This window comes from Dermacentor variabilis, chromosome 4 (assembly GCF_050947875.1).
Source record: "Dermacentor variabilis isolate Ectoservices chromosome 4, ASM5094787v1, whole genome shotgun sequence".
Classification (NCBI taxonomy): domain Eukaryota; kingdom Metazoa; phylum Arthropoda; class Arachnida; order Ixodida; family Ixodidae; genus Dermacentor; species Dermacentor variabilis.
In genome coordinates this window covers 126,685,284-126,704,398 of record NC_134571.1, presented here as the reverse complement: position 1 = coordinate 126,704,398, position 19,115 = coordinate 126,685,284, and the positions used below count along the sequence as shown (strand labels likewise).

The following is a 19,115-nucleotide window of genomic DNA, read 5'->3' as shown; positions in this document are numbered from 1 at the left end:
TTTTAAGATTGTGGCTAGTATCGTCTCCAGCCAGTTTGCTTTGCCGGTAGCCATTTCATGCTTACATCTACTATCGATTACGGGAGAGCCAGCATTTTTTGTATGCGCTGTGCTCAAGATGCACCAGACCACCACCAAGAAAACATGGTAGAGCATTTAAAGAAGGCTTCGCATTGATATCGCAGACAACACCTGTCTCCCGAGCTACCATTGTATCAAGGTGTATAAATGCTGCGCCCATGCCGGTCATGCGTGCCACCTGCAACCCTTCTGCTCACAGCAGGTTCTGTCATATTATTTTTCCCACTGCTCATCTCACGAATGGAATAGCAATTCACCCAGCAAATCATCCTTCTGTATTCCATCCAGGCTAGGCGTTGTGATCCATTGTATTCTGGCTGGAACGGAGGAGTTATTAACCTATTTCCAGCTGAAGCATAGGTATGAATGACAACATGAATACACAAGGCACAATACTGTTAGGTAAGGATTGAGTTAATCTAGGTGGTTAGATTAGGCTGCCTAATCACACTAGTGTAGTGTGCAAAATGAAATGTTATCTTTGTTCCTATCTCACTTAACGAGGGCAAATAAGAACTTGTAAAAGCCATACACCAAACTAGCGCCTAATAATGCCTCTGTATTTCTGTTGAGCTTGCTCTCAACAATGCTCATCTCAAGAAGAAACTAAGGTACTAAATGGCGTGTTATTTATATTTTTTTTATTTTATTCAGGAATACCTCCAAAGGTATTCCTGAAAAGGTATCCAAAGAAAAAGAAATGGGCATGGGCAGGACATGTAATGAGGAGCGAAGATAACCGATGGTCATTAAGGGTTACGGACTAGATTCCAAGGGAAGGGAAGCGTAGCAGGGGGCGGCAGAAAGTTAGGTGGGCGGATGAGATTAAGAAGTTTGCAGGGACGACATGGCCACAATTAGTACATGACCGGGGTTGTTGGAGAAGTATGGGAGAGGCCTTTGCCCTGCAGTGGGCATAACCAGGCTGATGATGATGATGACCTCCAATGGCCCATCGAGCGGGGGGGGGGGGGGCGGTTATGGCAGGGTTTTATTGTCTGTATTGTGAGTACTGCATTAAACATGGTACGTTTGTATTAGTTCGATTGAGTTTTCAGCATGATACAATTATCATAAACCTTAATAATGAAGCTTATGAATGTAAAATTGCATTGCACGTACAGAACATTGCTCGCAGCTTTCATACTTTGCTGACAGGACCACATCTGCATTTCTTACTTTTCTTTCACATCAGCACATCTTTTCTTCCTACTTTAACCAGTGTATTTGGCTTCCTCCTGGTATGCTGTTCACTTAGATCTGGGCTGGTAATACCTGCTGTGCTCATACCTAAAACCTTTCTTTTTTTTTTTTTCGTTGGTTTCACTTTTGTAGGCAATATCACCCAGGATCAGAGGACCAGTTGCGGTCACCTCAACATTGTGGGCATGGTTGGTTCTATCGACAATGATTTCTGCGGCACCGACATGACGATTGGAACTGACTCAGCGCTCCATCGCATCATGGAAGCCGTCGATGCTATTGCCACCACTGCAACGAGGTGAGCTCTTGCCTTGTGTTTGTGATCGATGCACTGTGCATAGCAATGGCTTTTGCAACTTTTGTAACCTCTCATTATCTCCAGCTTTAATGTTTCCTCATTTTATTTGCAAATTGTTCGTGCTGCTTCTTTGAGCGCATTGACGCTGAACAGGCTTTAATATTGGTACTGGAGCTGAGCAAAGCAATTCCATTGAATGATCAACAGTTTGCAAAAATTTCTTCGGCTTAGTTAAAGTATAATGATACATATTAGTTAAGGCACAAATCAGTATACACTAGAATCTTGTTGACACGATCCCATTAAGTACGATTTCCTGGCGCCAATGTAAGCAATAGAGAACACAAAAATGACCCAATAGAGTTACGCTATCTTTCACCGATTCATACGTTCCAGGAAAATACGATTTTTTGGCACCAACATTTAGTACATTGCCAAACTTCAACCGTACGATATGTTTTCCGGCCACTAGATCCCGTGTAAACAAGAAAGTGCACAAGGCGCATGCGATCGACAACAGTATATAGCTGCCCGCCGCATCAGCTTTCCCGCGATACACACCCGCCCATGTTTACATCAAAACGCCGGTGTGCACTCAGTTACTTATTCTGGTACCAGCAAATCTCCTCCCACATTGTCGAACGCTGCATTCACAGCTATCGCGGCCGAATTGCAATAAGCATCTTCACCTATCTGTTTTACATCGTGCAGGGTGGAGTGCCTTTGTTAGCGTACTGCATGCTTTTAGTTATTGATAATCCAAACGCACCGCAATCCCCTGCTGCAGGCAGCCCGACGTGAGCACCACGTTACGTTTCAGCAGCATCTGGTGTCACCACCGGCTCTATTTCATTTTGGTTTTCTGTTGCCATCTCTTAAAACACTACACAATATGAAAACAATGTGTCTCCAGCCGCCAAAGCCCCACCAGCTCGACGCACGTCGGCGTCTCGTGCCTCGTGCGCAATGATTCACGCAACGCTTTGCATTATGTAGATGTTAACTACAGTTGAGGCTGTGAAATCTTTTAGTTGTTTCAAATCTTACCTTTGCTCAGCACATTTTTTCTCACACTTTCTTTTTTCAATATGTATGAACGAGGTTCTACTGTAATTGCTCCTAATTGACTGTTTATTAACTCCTTCAGCTAGTATGCGTTACTGTTTTCAAGAGACATTGAACAAAACGAAATTGTTAGATTACTTTCCTAGAAACATGGCAATGTTTGTTTTAAATAACAAATAACCTAAATCTCTGTCAGTTGGGCAAATTTAGTGTCACATTGAGCAAAAGTCTGTCGCATAAAAGGCTATCTTTCAGAGACTTTCACATGAGAAAGTGCATTGACACTCTTTGCAGAGTGCAATCGACAGCAAACCTTCACCGAGCTCCTCCAAAGTGCATAGCCTCAACAACACCCGTTGTACATATCAATGAGAATAACAAAAACACATTTTTTGTATTTTTGCACACACATTATTTTAACTGTGTTTATTAACTGTCTTCTGTTTGTGCTTTCAGTGCTCAGTATCAGTGAGTGCCACTATTGCATCTATCACACAGTTGTCCTCTGCCTTATGTTACTGTGCCAAATTACGAAATAGTTTATACATGTGCAATTGCGTAGTTGTCGTAGCAGTCTTTATAAAAGCCACTTAACGTGTTCTTCCCCTTTTCATAATAAAAATGCAATGTCAGTTGCCCATTTCACAGCACTGTACATTTGTGCAGCCAAGTGCATTTTATACCACCCATTTGCCACCTCGATCAATTCCAAATGACACTTCATTTATGCGTGCGTGTGTGTGGCATAAAAAAGCTGAAATGGCATGCAGTCGAGGGACGTGCACTCACTCCAAATGACGCTGAATTCGTCCATCTGACTCGCATGTTAGTTGGGGAGAAAATTGCATCTGGAGAGCCTGCACCATTCTTCAGCTAGTCAAATAATCGACAATGAACAGGAGTTCATGTTAGCTGTGCATTGAAGTCACGATATGCTAGGTTCGACTGCTTGATTTGAGTCGGAGGATTGCATACAGAGGGCACCATAGTCCTCCTAATTACTGCAAACATAGTAGTGCCAACCCTCTGAGAGCTAAGTTTTCTCGCCAAATGTTACCCCCCGAGGACAGAGTTTTTATTGTTCTTGTTGTAGATTTTAAAATATTCAGCCTGACCTATTGCAAAAAAAAAATTACCACAGTTTTTTTAGAGTGGCCATTAAGTGACAAAAAATACTTTCCATAAAAAAACACACATTGTTTATTCATAAATACAGATGGGCTTTCATGAGTACTTATAATAAGAATAAAGAAGTAGGCTCACTGAAATAGATATATTCCGATTTGGTATTTGAGTATTATTCTGCATAGGAGGAAGCGCCGCTCACTTACACCACAGCAACTAGCATGCACGTCCATAACATAATCGAACTGTGTACGTACGTGCACGCAAGAAAACTCAATGGTCGTGCGCCCATCAGAAAAACCATAGTAGTCAGAAACAGTCAGTAATACTTTGTTCCATCACCACTGAGGGCCAATCAGTTTTCGCCAGACACGTCTTGAGCGAAGAAATGCAGGCATGGCAGCATCCTTTGTATATGGCAGCATTATTTGTATTTAACAGCACGCACCTGTGAACGTATGTAATCGCACACCTGTGAGCAACAAATGTACGAGCATCTGGTGGTGACCCTCTGACGGGTTTGAAACCAGATAGACATCAGTTTTAGGAGCGCAATGAACGAAAAGAGCCTGCGTGACGGAACCAATACTAACCACTTTACACCATCGCATATGTGGATGCGCAAGCGGTCGCTTAAACACAGGCATAAAAAAGCATATGGAACGAAAACCAAAAGACTACAGAGAAAAAAAAAAGTTCATTGTATCTACACAGGGTGGCAGCACTTGCTGGGCAACAAACCATTGAAAAATATGTGTATTTTTCGAACATACAGGTGGCGCCGTAAATATACAACATCAGCCATTTGGGACTTCTTCATGGCACCGTATATTTTTGGCATTGATGCTCAAAGGGTTAAAGAATAGTCCCGATGAGTTCTTCTTTAGGACAATTCAGAAAGATTAGCCAAACTCAATATCTCTCTTTCTTTCTTTTCAAGTTGACGTGAAGCGTAATTATTCTGGTGACAACCTTAGGATTCAGTACATGCTCCTCTTACAAAGATGCGCTGCAACTCTGCAATTCAAGATGTGCTAGTTCTGAAGGAATGGCAACGTTTCTTTATTCATAAGAATGTACCTGCCATAGTGGCTCAGCTGCAATGGTGTTGCGCTGCTGAGCACAATTGGCCGTGGCAGCCACATTCTAGTGGGGGAAGAATGCAAAAATGCTTGTTTACCGTGCTTTGGGAGCACATTAAAGAACCACGGGTGGCCAAATCAAAACTAATCCCGAGCCCTCCACTTCGACATCCTTTATGACCCACCGTGCACTTTCAGGACATTAAACCCCACAATTTAACTTATAAGAATGCGCACCCCACTACAAGTGCAAAGCCACAATATAAAAGCAAATTGTAAATATCCGTAGGTCATGCAAGTAGCGGTTTTTCAACTTTCTTTCATTCAAAATAGAAGGAACATTGTTTTTCGGTCTCTGCGTCAAGCACCTTGTTTGTCTGCATGTGGAATTACTTTCAAATATGCAAAGCTGTAAATGTCTTGCTGAATGCTCATAGAGTGTACTGTCATTTCTTGTCTCTTCGCTGTCTAGCCATCGGAGGACCTTCATCCTTGAAGTAATGGGAAGACACTGCGGGTAAGTTCTAGATTGCTGTGGTTGCTGTAGAGGCCTACATTTGTAGTATAGGGGGGTGTGCACTCACGTCATCGAGGCCGCCGTATTTTTCTAGAGCCGCTACGGTGGAAAGCTCCACTTTATCTCGATTCCCATATTTCCAGCAGCACAGCGGAAGCTGTGACTAGGACAACGAAATGGAGTAGTAGTACTACATAACGTTGCATGAATACTCCCCGTTGTGAACTTACAGCCAAGCTAGCTTTTCTTTGGAGCTTTGAAGTCTCATGTTGTCAACACACTCTCGCAGAGTACGTGAAATGCCCTGCATACTTAATACAGTAAAACCTTGCTATAAGTAATGGTGTCTTCGACTGCTAAATCTAGAGCACGATTTTTTTGCTTCGAGGCAGTGAATGCAATTACTGCTGGCCGATCTGAAGGAGGTTTATGCTTTCCTCTGATCATTGTAGATCAACTTGCTCCACGCTAGACTGCTCTCACTTGCTCCACCACTGAGGTGTGAACTTAGGCGAAAATTTGAATGGGAAGCATTTATCAATCCCATTTTCAGTTAAAAAATATATGCAACATTGTGCTAGTTGTTAGATGGCAACTTTAGTTGCCATGGAAACGTACAGAGTGGCAGTCGGGCACCATTTCCAGAAATTGTTTGTGTTAGAATGTTAGAATGCTCCAAGGCTGATCATATGAGATGATGTCTCATATGATCAGCCTTGGAGCATTCTTGCTGTCTGCCTGCAGTCTCGGACTGACGAAATCCGAGCGCCCGCTCCAGGATTTTGGCGGCCGCTCTAGATCACCCAGTCGAAAGCACCATAATTTGAAGGGAGAGCTGAAGTTGCTGTGTCATAACTATCACTTGATTATATCACCGTTGCTACCCGAACAGCCAATATTGCCCATGATAGTATGTGTAAGCACGGCTGAACAAGGACATAGAAAGAAAGGTACAGAGACAGCGCTGGTTTCTATATCTGTTTTTTTTTCTACGTCCTCGTTCAGTTGCGCTTACACATTCTATCATGGATTCAAACCAAGTAGCCCACCAACGCATTTCGACCATTATTGCCCACTGGGGGAGGCCAGCGCTGGGCAAGCTGATGCTAATGTAACCGCTCATTGTGCACTGCTGAAGAATCGCGAGAAAAATGAAGGAAAGGGTGAACACGTGTCAATTTATTCTTCTGGCATAAACAATTTATTCTTGCGGCTTGTTCTACTTGCTGTGCCACTTGAGTGCAACTTTAATGAAAATGTTTGCTCCGTTAAAATGAGACTAAATGGATGGGTTTCTACAAAAATTTTAAAGGGATTTACAATTCTTTCTTTATATCCATTAGTTTGTTGTAACCTGTTCAATTGTAACAAGTCTTAACTGTAGTATTTAACCTCTAGTGGGTGTACTCAGTATGGCCTTTTCATTTCAGTAGTGTTTTTGTTAAAGGAATATCCCCGTGCTACTTCGGGCAAGCTTACACTCATCACGTATTTGTCAGTGGGCTTTAGTGCCAACCAGATTTCTTATTTGTGAAATCTGCTGCAATAGTACTAAGGTGATATGCAGGTGTCTACTCGCAGCCAGATAGTTGAAGTCATATGCATATTTAATACTTTTGTTTAGGCTGCTGAGCACGAGGTCGCGGGATCGAATCCCGGCCATGGTGGCCGCATTTCGATGGGGGCAAAGTGCGAAAAGACCCGCGTACTTAGATTTAGATGTACGTTAAAGAACCCCAGGTGGTCAAAATTTCCGGAGTTCCTCACTACGGCGACCCTCATAATCAGAAAGTGGTTTTGGCACGTAAAACCCCATAATTTAATTTTTTTTAATACTTTTGTGCAAGAGACCTCATTGCATCGTTAGCTTTATTTGGAACACTTGGATGTGTCAAAAAGCGAAGTGTGTCCTGAAAATGGGCAAATGTCAAAAGAATGCACTGATAAATGCTACTCTATGATCACCATGTTTTTGCTGCGCTATCCTTGAGATGGTGTAGTTGATGTCGGCTAAGTCGGCCACATTGCTTACTTTAGCATTAACCTGTATGAATTCTTGTATGCCTTTGGCACTTCGTAAGAACCCGCGTTTCTGAAAAGGAATACTACCATAAGAGTCTAGAGTCATTTTTGAAGGTTGCAGAATGCTGTGTATGTGTACTTTACTAAGTTCCTTTTAGCTGTTGGTTATTTTACATGGAGCAGAAATTCTGCTGCGTGAACCAGAAAATTACTGAGCATAAATGACCCTTCCCCGGTGGAACACTATCGAACCTTTTGATGCACTGTCCAGTTGCAAGTGTGCCTCCCCCCACCGATTTATGCACTCAGTGAAGTTCTATTCAGACATGGGAATTAAGAAGCGTGCCTTATCGTTGAGGTAAGGCATACCATTACCTAATAGCGGCAGCAAGCGCTTATGTCGGCCCTCAGTTACCTTGCATAAAGAGTAATTGTCATGCCTAAGCAGTTATCTTCAGTAAATGCCTACACACATCCACGATTGATGTGTTGGCCCTGCCATGCAAACTTTCAATTGATAATCCGCATTTCTGTTGTTGTTCTCTTTCTTCTGTGTCCATGTTTTTGATGCTTGCTCTTTCATACCATCACTCTAGAACATAGTGCAAGATATATACCATTTAGGTAAGGACACTCGCAAGGCACAATCAACCAAATAAAGTACCAGTGCTGCATGCCCATCACTCCTCTGACGATAGCAACCATCTTTTGGGGGAGCGGCTCAACTTCAAGACATAAAAGGTTTTATCTCCTGCTGCTATAGCAGCCGGCGCTTTACGGAAAATCTGAATTCACTGATAGGTGGGGGCTCCTACTGCAAACGGAGTGCCTTTCTCTCTCCGCCAATGACCTACTTCGCTACTCAGCTCAGTCATTTCGACTTTCCCACAATGAGGCGGTTGCTATAGCAACAAGCAGTGAAACGTTTTCAGTCTTAAAGTTGCGTTGTCCCGCCGATGGTTGGTCGGCGCTGTCAGAGGACAGACGGGTGCGACCCGTTGCTACATTACCTGGTCAATGGGGCCTTGCAAGCAAGCCTTGCAGTGTCCCCATCTAAAGAGTATATATCTTGCACCGTGGCCTAGATGATGAGCAAAACGAGAACAAGGTAAAAGCGGGAGCCAACGTTTCGACAAGTGGACTTGTTTTTTTCAAGGCAACATAGGCTTTCCTCAGCACAATAAGTGTAGGCAGGGTTCTTCTAAAGGGGAGAGGGGGTAAGGCAAATGGGTATGGCAGTGACCGGAGGTGCAGAATTTAGAATAAAGGAGCGCTGTGTGCAAAGCCGGTGACATGGCCGTGTGTCAGCCGGCGTGTCAATGGGCGCGGGCACAGCATCCCTCTATTATCTGCTTCGCTGGAGGTCATGGGTTATTGTATCTCTGAAAGAGATAAAAGGAGTGGCAGAACACGATGCTCGTGAAAAAAAAAAAATTTTTAATAGGGAAATGGAATAAAACTATAAATAAAAGGAGGGGAAAAAACACTAAGCAGCCAAACTAAGCATTGTTGCCTATAGCTTGGAATTTAGGATGGCGAATTGATTCTGAAGCTCCCGTTTTTCCTGACGTTATAACGTCAGGAAAACATTTGAAATGCATCACGGATGACACTCCAGGGTTTTTGGGGATGTTGTGTTATAAATTGGAAATGTGCATATGATAGTCGAAGCCACCTGTTGGCTTACTGACTGTCGTGTTCTGTTGCTGTGCACATGATCGGGGGTTCCACTCCCAGCCGGTACATTGATTTTGGTGCACATTAAAAAAACTCAAAGGGTTGGTACTAATCGAAAGCCCTCTGTTAAATTTTTTAATGCTGTGTTGTCTTTTTGTGCATTTTTACGCTTTATAAAACAAGGTACCTGGCTGTTGTGGCTGCCTTGGCCAGTGAAGCCGACTTTGTGTTCTTTCCCGAGTGCCCGCCAGACAGTGATTGGCCTAATATCCTCTGCAGCAAGCTGCATCAGGTGAACTTTCATTCCTCGCCTCTCAGTATAGCAGGGTTGAACTTCAGTGGTATATCCTGAGCATAGGTCGGCATACTTACTTATGAGCACTCTGATTCATACTTGCTCCATTTTGTGTTCACAATGAGCATTGGACAGAGTCAGTCCGGTCAGTCGGTCTGTCTGATAAACGTTTGAAAGGTTCAGCGTTTCACAATGTCATTTCTACATTAGTTTTCTCTTTGGACGCATGGAAAGTGGGCACTCTTTTAATTCAGGGTTTTTCTTAGACTCGAACAAATACAGCCAAATGTATAGGCTGCACATTGTGGCGTTTTTTCTGCTTCTTGTTTAATTCAGCCCATTGGATAATTCGATCAGTTTTGTTGGTTCCATCATGGTTTAATTAAACCGACTGTATATATACACTTGCTGTGTTACTGTGCCGACCTATAGTTCTAAGGTTCGAGAAATTGTTCAGTTTGTGTGTTCATGGTAAAGAAAATTGAAAATTGTTAATTTGGATATCGTTTCCTTGATAATACCTGCCTCACATCATTTTTTTTTTTTGCATGCGAAATTGCAATGCGCATACTGTGGGCTTCGTGCTACTGCCGCATACAGCACACGCACGTCACAAATGGTAGCGCGTTGGGGGCACGATGGGAACAGTGCTGCTCTAGCGGCCACGCACTGCCAGAGTAATTTTTACCAGGACAGAATAGCCGCAGTGATGCAAGCACCTATTTTCTTTGTGGAAACGTCATGAATGTTTATCATTCAAGTCGCAGCAAGATGTGGCCATAAATGTGGACCTAAAACCTCATTAATAATGCCTTTTTTAGGCTTGTAGCGCTGCTCAGAAATAGCAAAAAAGGAAGGAGGTAGGGGTAATGAAAGGGAACGGAAAACAGAGTGAGTGCTAAGAGTCTTCCTTATTTTTTTGGGCTTACTGCATGTACAGTTTGCCACAAAAGTTACAAGACATGGAATTTGCAAGGAAGCTGAATTCCCATTATGCCTGGGCACATAGCCTCAAATACAAAGTTTCAATGTGGAAGTTTCTATGACCTACACAGTGATCCATTAAATTAAATGCATGAACGCAGTGTAAATGAGCATTTGTCGTGGCACCCGTGTACCATAAGCTTTTGTAGTGCACTGTACATGTCACTCTTTAGGCCGAACTATTTCTCATCCCCTCCCCTCGCAGACCTTCTGTGGGAGGGGGCAGACGATGTGAGAAAATAATTATGATTTAGAAGCCATATAAGAGATAGTTCTATTTCTGAAATCTTGGCGCATAGCATTTGTGATTCGCTCGTTAGCAGGTAGCAACAAAATACTAAGTGTTCTAGACCAGCAGTCAGTGGAGCACTCAGCAGAGCATTTTTTTCTTGAATCTTATCGAGTCACAGTGCTAGCTTATGCAGCCCATATAAGGCAGTAACCGAAAACTTTGAAAAAGTGCATGAAGCCTTACCAGTAATTTGAGTGGTGGGATGCGTGATAAGGTCAGGAAAGTATTGTGGTGCATAACACAGTGCTGGTTGTAAACCCCAGTAGCCTTGGATATGAACACGGGACAACCTGTATTAAAAGAAAGCTTCAGCTCTTACTCTCCATAGTTCAAATAATGAAATAATGTCCTTAGGTAGGCATTGACCTGATACGAATTAAATTTGTTACATTTAGAAGGAAAAGTCACATTCTATATTCCATTTTATACTTGGCAGGCAGTGCTGCAGAAGCTATGCAAGTAGTATGGTTGTAAAAGACTCACTCAGTGCATTTCACCGGGCTGTTTTTATTGACCTGTGACGCTTTCTACGGAATAACTACTCCGCATATTATTTGGGCATTTCTGTGCTTACAGTATGCGATGTACTGTGCAGGCAGTTCACTGCGACTGTTGGTTGCAAATGCAAGCACGGAGAGAAGTCTTTCTAGTTTTTGTAGCGTGGCCTGCTACGTCTGAAACAGTGTGTAGTGACTTGAATAGTATGAAATTTCTTGAATAAAAAATTATGTGAGAAACCGAGAGAGAAAAAAAAAGACGTGAATAAGAAAATTATATAGATTTCAAATAGAGACCTTTGTTACCGTGTAAACAGAAAAATGCAGACCCAGTGCGATGTTAGAATCAAAACGGCACAAAGCTTGTTTGAGTTAGTGAGGTAACAGTGATAGTGAATGACTTGCACGGCCTCGTCGCCTGTAGCTGCCAGCTCGCTTTGTCACGAGGACAAAAGCACCGAACAATGCTTGCTGAGGAAGAATGTTGTTGAGAGGTGTGTGCACAGATAAGGACTGCAGATATGTAAATACATCTAAGGCTTCTATACTCATTGTGTCAAAGTCGCACATACCCAATCTTGGGGATCGGCCAAGAATAGGCAGGTACCCGCTGGTACAAGTTATTTATTTGGGCACATGCCCAGTGGCGCATACCAAGAGCTGTAAACCATACAGCACAAGTTGTTTGTTACTAGGCAAGGAAGCACTGGCAAAAGCCAAACCTCAGGGAAGAGGCAAAGAAAGCTTCACGTTAAAAGTTATGGGAGTGATATCGAAGCCCTAATGTCATTCTTCTAATCTTGACGTCTTCAGGAGAGAGAACACGGCCAGAGACTGAACATCATCATCCTGGCTGAAGGTGCGCAAGATAGGGATGGGAACCCCATCACGGCTGAGATGGTCAAGAAGGTAAGTGGGTGCTGCTTATGCCTTGTTTCGTATTTGTCTCGTGTTCCTCTTTCATTCCAATTCAGTTCTAGCTTTGCTTTATCTTCTTGCTTGAATGCTTCACTTTGATGGAATACTGAAGGGAGAAATGGCATATTTATTAAGGCAAAAGCCTTGGACAGCTCATGGGATGAAAAATCCTATGTCTGTCATTACGCTGTACAGCGTTATGGCACCAAAATTCATAAGCAGTCGAATCCTCGACCTTTGGTGGGAGTTGAATCCTCGGACCTTTGGTGGTAACAAAATTGATGGAGGGAAAATTGATAGAGCCACCATCGATGGTTGAACCTAGGTCTATTTGTCTGAGGCGAACCCGCGACCTTTGGTGTTAATTAAGGCGAAGTTAAGGCACAGTTAATTAAGATTTAGTTAATTAAGGCACTCAAGCCCATGACTTTTGATGGGAGTTGAACCCATAACCTTTGGTGGGAGTCTAACCCACGACCTTTGGTGGGAGTCTAACCCACGACCTTTGGTGGGACCAAAATTCAATGGCACCAACATTGATGGTGCCAACATTGATGGTGCCAACATTGATAGTCAACCCCACGATCATTGGTGGAACTTGAACTTATCACCTTTGGTTTTAATTAAAGGGCCCCTCACCAGGTCTGGCCATGTTGAGCTGACAAGCGCTATGCAGCAGTGTGCACTACCGATTGTGTCGGCTAAGTACATCACTATGCGCCACCAAAAGAGCTGAAATTTTAAACCGAACGCCGTTTGCCCTTCTCCTCATAGGCGCTGCGCTCAAAGCTGGAAGGATGATGTATACGTGCTAGTGTGCCTTGTACACATGTCTTTGCTGTGGTGTCGCTCTTAGGGACTCGTGACTTCAAGAATTATTCAAGGCAACATCTGTTATTTGTGTAATCTGTTGCATTGATAGACAAATTAAGGTTTAGAGGAATAATAAAACTCACAAACCGAATGTCTGCGTGTTTTTGTTTTACTTTTCACCGTAGCAAGAGAGATGCACTTCCATTTCGACTACTTGTTCTCACGTCGTGCAGTCGTGCGTGCAGACACCGAAACTGTCACGCTTTGCTGTGTTCCAGTGCACGATCATGCTCTGTGATCCGCTTGTGTCTGCCTCAGTTTCATGCAGCACTGACTTATACCGCTACTCAGGTGTTCTTGTACACAGCATGCAAGATCGTGCACTCTGCAGAATGAGACTTATGCAACAACTCATGCGCGACACCATTAGTAGAAGTGTGCCAAGCTACAAAAATGAAAGGGGAAAAAAAGGAAGTGCGGCCCATGACGTATGGGTCACACAATCCTCGAGCTTTGGTGTGGGAGAACACGGGGAAGGAATTTCGCTTGCACAGGCTAGACTGGGCATGTGGAGAGGGTGTCCCTCTTGGCAGTGGCACTCGCTTCCTGAAATCATGGGTTCGCATCACTGAAATATTTATATCTCTGCTATTAATGAGCCAATTTGGAAAATTCTTGTGGCAGAATGCTCCTTAGAGGGCACGTAACAACTTCCATCATATAACCAAAATTTGCTGTGGGGCCTGGTGAGGGGCCCTTTAAGGCAAAGTTAATTAAGGCACTCAAACCCACGACCTTTAGTGAGAGTCGAATCCTCAGCCATTGGGAAGACCAAAATTCAATGGCACCAAAATTGATGGTGCCATCAGTGATGGTCAAACCCACAACTTTTGATGTTAATTAAAGTGCCCCTGAAACGGTTTGGACAAATTTTGTAGACACGTGGGATACAGCTAAAGTTAATCTTTCGTACCACAATTTGTGTGAAGCGTCTCATATTAAGAGAGCTACGGATGCTTACAAATTACCCTCCTCCATAGCCATGCATTTTCTCAACTCGTTCGCCGAGTGATTGGGGCTAAGCTCCGCCTTCACTGGCTCTGCGTCATGGTGGCACGTCATGTCCTTTACTTCCGGTTGTCCAGGAGCGAGCGCGCGAAGCCCTTCCACCAGCTGCTTGGCAGTCGACCCCAAGCGAAACCTATCGCAGCGTGTGTTGCGAGCATTCTGTCGCAGTACCGAATGTGTCTGGTATTCCGGTAATCATCGCGAGCTGGGCGTTTCGACAGATAGGTGGAAACATAAACTCAAGCTGATGAAGCTTTAGCGTAGACGTATGTGAGCGGCCTGATGCATGGTCCAGCCACGTGGTGGTGCAGAGTTTTATAAGCAGCCAAGCAAAGAACTAACATTGCTCTAACCAAGTGTAAAACATTTTAAACATGTACAAAAACAATGTGTTGACAATTACGCTCCTGCGAAACATTTACGCCAGCAGCAAAGAAGAATACACTTCGTTACTGCTACTGTGTTTGGTTGAGCTCTGTGCCACCAGGTGGCTGCACTGTGCAGACCATTCACATTTGCGCTTCTGCTACTGCTTCTGCTCATCCCGATAAACGGCATGGTTAAACAGCCAGGCCCATTTCCCTTGCGCTTGCATTTACCCGAATACCAGATTCGCGAAACGCTATTGTGGTAGTAATCCTCCGGTGTAAAGCGATGGCCGCAAATGCGCAGATCCTGGCACCGATCGGATACCGATAGTCCGATGCGCTGCAGCCACTCCGCTCGTCTGCTGCCTTGCAGAGGGACAAGACGTCGCAACTTGACATATTGCCAGTTGCTACGTTTGCAGCCCACAACGCAACAAAGGCGATTCATGGTGCTCACGAAAAGACGGAGCATGTTGTAACACAAGCAGACGACACTTCCTGTATGCTGGAAGGGCTTAAATGTACTGAGAAATTGTTCTTGTGTATTCTCTTTCTGTTACTTTCTTTTTATAGAAACAAATCAACTAACATTCCAACTATTATGAACAGCATCTGTTCCCCATAAAGTTGAAAAAAAATTATCGATTATGCGTGTCACGGCTTGTCACCCGTTCGCCGTCAGTGCGAAGTCGTCAACGGAGTTTACAAGCCGGTTAGTCATTCCGTACTCAAGCTAACACAGCGAAGGAGTCATAGTCCGGAGAAAGACTGAAAACAAATATTTATCGACTGACTGACTGACACAAAGATTAAAACAAGCATAAGAAACACAAGAACACCAACACACATGCACTTAATCTAGATCAATTATGAATACAAAAGAAATACAACGAACACTTGACAGTAAATATAGAAATTAACACTAGATAAAATACACTTAACGGGGGTCAACTGAACAGAGTTCACAAGAAAGCAAATGATGGCATACGCATGGCCAGGCAGCTGCAGCAAGTCCATAAAGCGTGGAGTCGACGGCAGAGCTTTTCTGAAGAATTCTGGCAAGCCGATCTCGTTGCGGTGGATGCGATTGCTGGGCTGGGTTTCCTAGGAGTCTAGGTCTGACGTCTTCCCTCAAGCAGGTTGAGCTAACTTGAAAGGAACTACCGTGAGCTTCGTTGCAGATGTTGGTTTGCCGTCTCTTACACCAACCAGTAACTCGCAGTTCAGATATGGCTAGGCGACCCAGGCGATACTGGATGGCACTAGCTCCTTGACACTTCTCAGAAGATTGTAAGCTCAGCTTCTAGATTCTAGACTGCCTAGCTCGGTCTAAGACCTGAATTTGTATAACTTCTCTTTTCCCTAGTTCCCTGTGTTGGGGAACGGCAGATATTGCTGACGATCCAGTCAAGTTCACCCAATTTTATCCACGCTCCTCCCAAGGTCTTGGCCGCACCCCTTTTAATTAGGGGCGAGGGAATGGGTGATTCCCCCCTGCTTTTAGAGGTCGGGCATTTGTATTGCACCACACACGTACACCCCGGGCCTCTATTGTTCTTTCACAAACACAGGACAAACGCCGGCAGCCGGCCATGCAGCGCTGTCGGCACACATACACTGTCAGCAATTCATGGACTCAGGATTGCACAGAGACACCACAAATTTCGGAGTATCCACACCCCTGCCTTCTTAGAAAGCTTCTCAATGCACAAAGAGCTGAAAATTCACCGGGGTTCCTACAAAAAGCCATTGGGGTGTCACAGTCACACTGACAACAACAAAAAGTAACCTCTAAACCTGCCTTCGACTTCTTTCGGCCGCTTGCCCGAGTGGCCGGCAATAGCCATCTTGCTCGCCGGTTCCTATTCCTACGTCCTTTTGGCGCCCGTTGACCGGTGCTTCGCCGAATCGAATAATACCACACCATGACACTAATTATGGGGGTAAGTCTTTCCTTGGCACAAAACAAGTGCTGCAAGGTTTCTGGAATGGTATTTTAACAGTCCACGTCAACTTAGTATTTGCCTTTAGTGTCCCTTTAAGTGAAGTGTCTCATATTAGCAAGAGCTACAGACGATTACAAGTTACCCTCCTCCCTAGTCATGATTTTCCTCTTCAACTCATTCGCCGAGTGATCGGGGCAACTCCACTTTCACTGGCTCTGCGTCATGATGTGACATCACGTCTTCTACTTCCGCTGTCTTGGAGCCAGCACACAAAGCCTCTTCAACCTCTCCGCTAGCTGCCTGGCCATCGATCCCCAGCGAGAGCTATTCAAGCAGCGTGCGTTGCGGGCATTCTGTAGCAGTGCCGAGCATGTCCAGAATTCCAGTAAACATAGGTGAGCTGGGCGTTTTGATGGATGGTTGGAGGTGTAAAGATGAGCGGCCTGCATGGTGCAGCCACCTGGTGGTGCAGAGCTCAACTAGCCAAACACGGAGCTAATATTGCTGTAACCCAGCATGAAACATTTTAAACATTTAAAAAGATGTTTTCACAATTACACTGCTGCTGAAAATTTACACCAGCAGCAAAGTAGAATACAAAGTAGAAGTTCAGCCCTGTGCCACCAGGTGGCTGCACCCTGCGGGTCACTCATGTTTGCACCTCCGCCCATCAAGGAAGACGCCCAATCTGCAGGCATTTATTGGAATACTAGGCATGCTAAAGCTCTCTGCTGTGATAACAATATTCTGGTATGAAGTGATGATCGCAAACGAGTAGATCCTGACTCTGATCAGATCCCGACAGCTTGATGCACTGCAGCCACTCAGCTCACCTGTTGCCTGGCAGAGGGACACAATGTCGCAACTTGACATGTCACCAATTGCTATATTTACAGTCCTCGCAAAAAGAAACCTTGAGACCAACACTAACCGTGCAGCTCGCGTCAACACACAGCACATTGTGACACAGGCAGACGACACTTGCTGTTTGCCAGAAGTGCTTGATTGTAGTGATAAGTAAGTGTTACAGGTTCCGTTCCTGTTACTTTTAATTCGAAAGCGTTCTATGGCTCATGTGGCACAAAATCCAGTGCAATTGTCGGCGTGGACATAACCACCGATGGTCCTAAAAGGGGTCATATTCTCGACCTTTGGTGAGAGTTGAAACCATGGCCGTTGGTGAGAATTGAACCTACAACCTTTGATGTTAAGGCAAAGTTAATTAATAAATAGTTCATTAAGATATAATTAATTAAGGCACTCAAACCCTTGACCTTTGGTCGTAGTCAAACCCATGGCCTTGGGTGTTAATTAAGGTAACATTAATTAATGCATAGTGACTTAATATAGTTAATTAATTAAGACATTAAAACCCGTGACTTTTGATAGGAGTTGAACCCACAACCTTGCATTGTAGCATAATGTCTAAGCATCACGCAGTGGTCGCAATGCTTTCACATTCATCCATGTAGGGATAACTAAGTGCACCTTGAATTTTTTTTTAATGCATATTGACACAAGATGATTTCAAATTACGCACACCAGCCGTCTCCTTAATCCGTCCAGTTGTGTACTGCTACCTGCGAAAGATAGCGGCAGTGAAGCGGGCAACATGGGCTCACAAGGCACGCGCAATCGGAGCAATGTGTCATCAGCGCGGGTCACGAGGGAAGAAGAGGTGCAGAACTCTTGCGAAAAGACTGTGGATGTTGTAGTGAGGCTCTCGCTTAGCTGTTTGGGCACAAGTTCACCCAAGGTAAATTATTAAAGTATGTCACTCAACTGTGCGTTACAATTCTGGTGGAGGCGCCGGGGAATGATTTCAAGCCCTTCTCGAGTCAGAGAAAGGAGCCCGGGCTCATGGTGACTTGGACCCATCGTATTGACTACTGTTCACCAACGCAGCAGTCATCGCCTATGGGGTGAACCCCTCGAGTTTTTCCCTTTGCTGGATTCTATCGGAGCATCAGCAGCTGCTAATGGAAACGCTACCGAGATGACAACTCAAATTACGCCTACTCACATCGTAGTGAACTCGCCAATGATGCCAGAGCCTTTCCACGGCGACACGTTTAAAGACGCAGAGGACTAGCTGGAATGGTTTGAGCGCGTTGATAAGTTCAATGGAAGGAACAGAGAGCGCAAGATACGAAACGTTTACTTCACATTAGAGGGCAGCGCACAAACGTGGTTTGAAAAACACGAAGCGACAGTTGTGTTGTGGGATGCTTTCCAACAGGAGTTGCTGGCAACTTACCCGAGTACCGACCGCAGGTAGAGGGCCAAAGCTGCCCTGCAAGCAAGAAACCAGCGGAACAAGGAAAGTGTGGCCATGTATGTAGAAGGCATGTCCCGCCTATTCCGCCGAGCTGATCTGAACATGAGCGAGGACAAGAAACTACGACATTTAATGTGGGGCGTAAAACAAGAACTGTTCGCAGGGTTGGTTCGGAGCCTGCCGCGCACCGTCGCTGAGTTTCGTGCTGAGGCGACAACAATGGAAAGCACGTTGCAACAGTGATCAAGGATGTACAACCAGGAAATGAACATCAACTTTGTAGACGCAGTTCCAGCCATCTTCGGAAACAGCGTGGAGGTCATGCGGGAGCTCGTGTGATCTGTAGTGTGAGAAGAGCTCCAGCAGCTACGGCTTGACCAGAACACTCCAACGCTCTCTTTGCTGGCAGATGTGGTTCGCGAAGAGGTCAGACAGGCGGTCCGAGAACCACAGCTCAGTGCACAGCCCCAAGCGCCACTACTGCGCCAGCCAAGCATCTCATATGCCGATGTGCTGCAGCAAACTCCCGGGCTTGCTGACATCACAGCTGCTTCCTCTATGAATAGCTCAGTGCCTCGAAATATGC

At 44.6% G+C, this 19,115-nt stretch overlaps 1 protein-coding gene across 4 annotated transcripts in view; it reads left to right on the top strand.

The window, feature by feature from the left end:
* Pfk (ATP-dependent 6-phosphofructokinase) overlaps nucleotides 1–19,115 on the top strand; it is a 139,268-nt gene that overhangs the window by 21,160 nt on the left and 98,993 nt on the right. For all 4 annotated transcript variants that reach the window (XM_075690230.1, XM_075690232.1, XM_075690234.1 and 1 more), the window contains exons 4-7: nucleotides 1,417–1,582; nucleotides 5,327–5,371; nucleotides 9,254–9,362; nucleotides 11,952–12,047. In XM_075690230.1, the coding sequence (XP_075546345.1) occupies nucleotides 1,417–1,582; nucleotides 5,327–5,371; nucleotides 9,254–9,362; nucleotides 11,952–12,047 (416 nt within the window). The remainder of the gene's footprint in view (nucleotides 1–1,416; nucleotides 1,583–5,326; nucleotides 5,372–9,253; nucleotides 9,363–11,951; nucleotides 12,048–19,115) is intronic.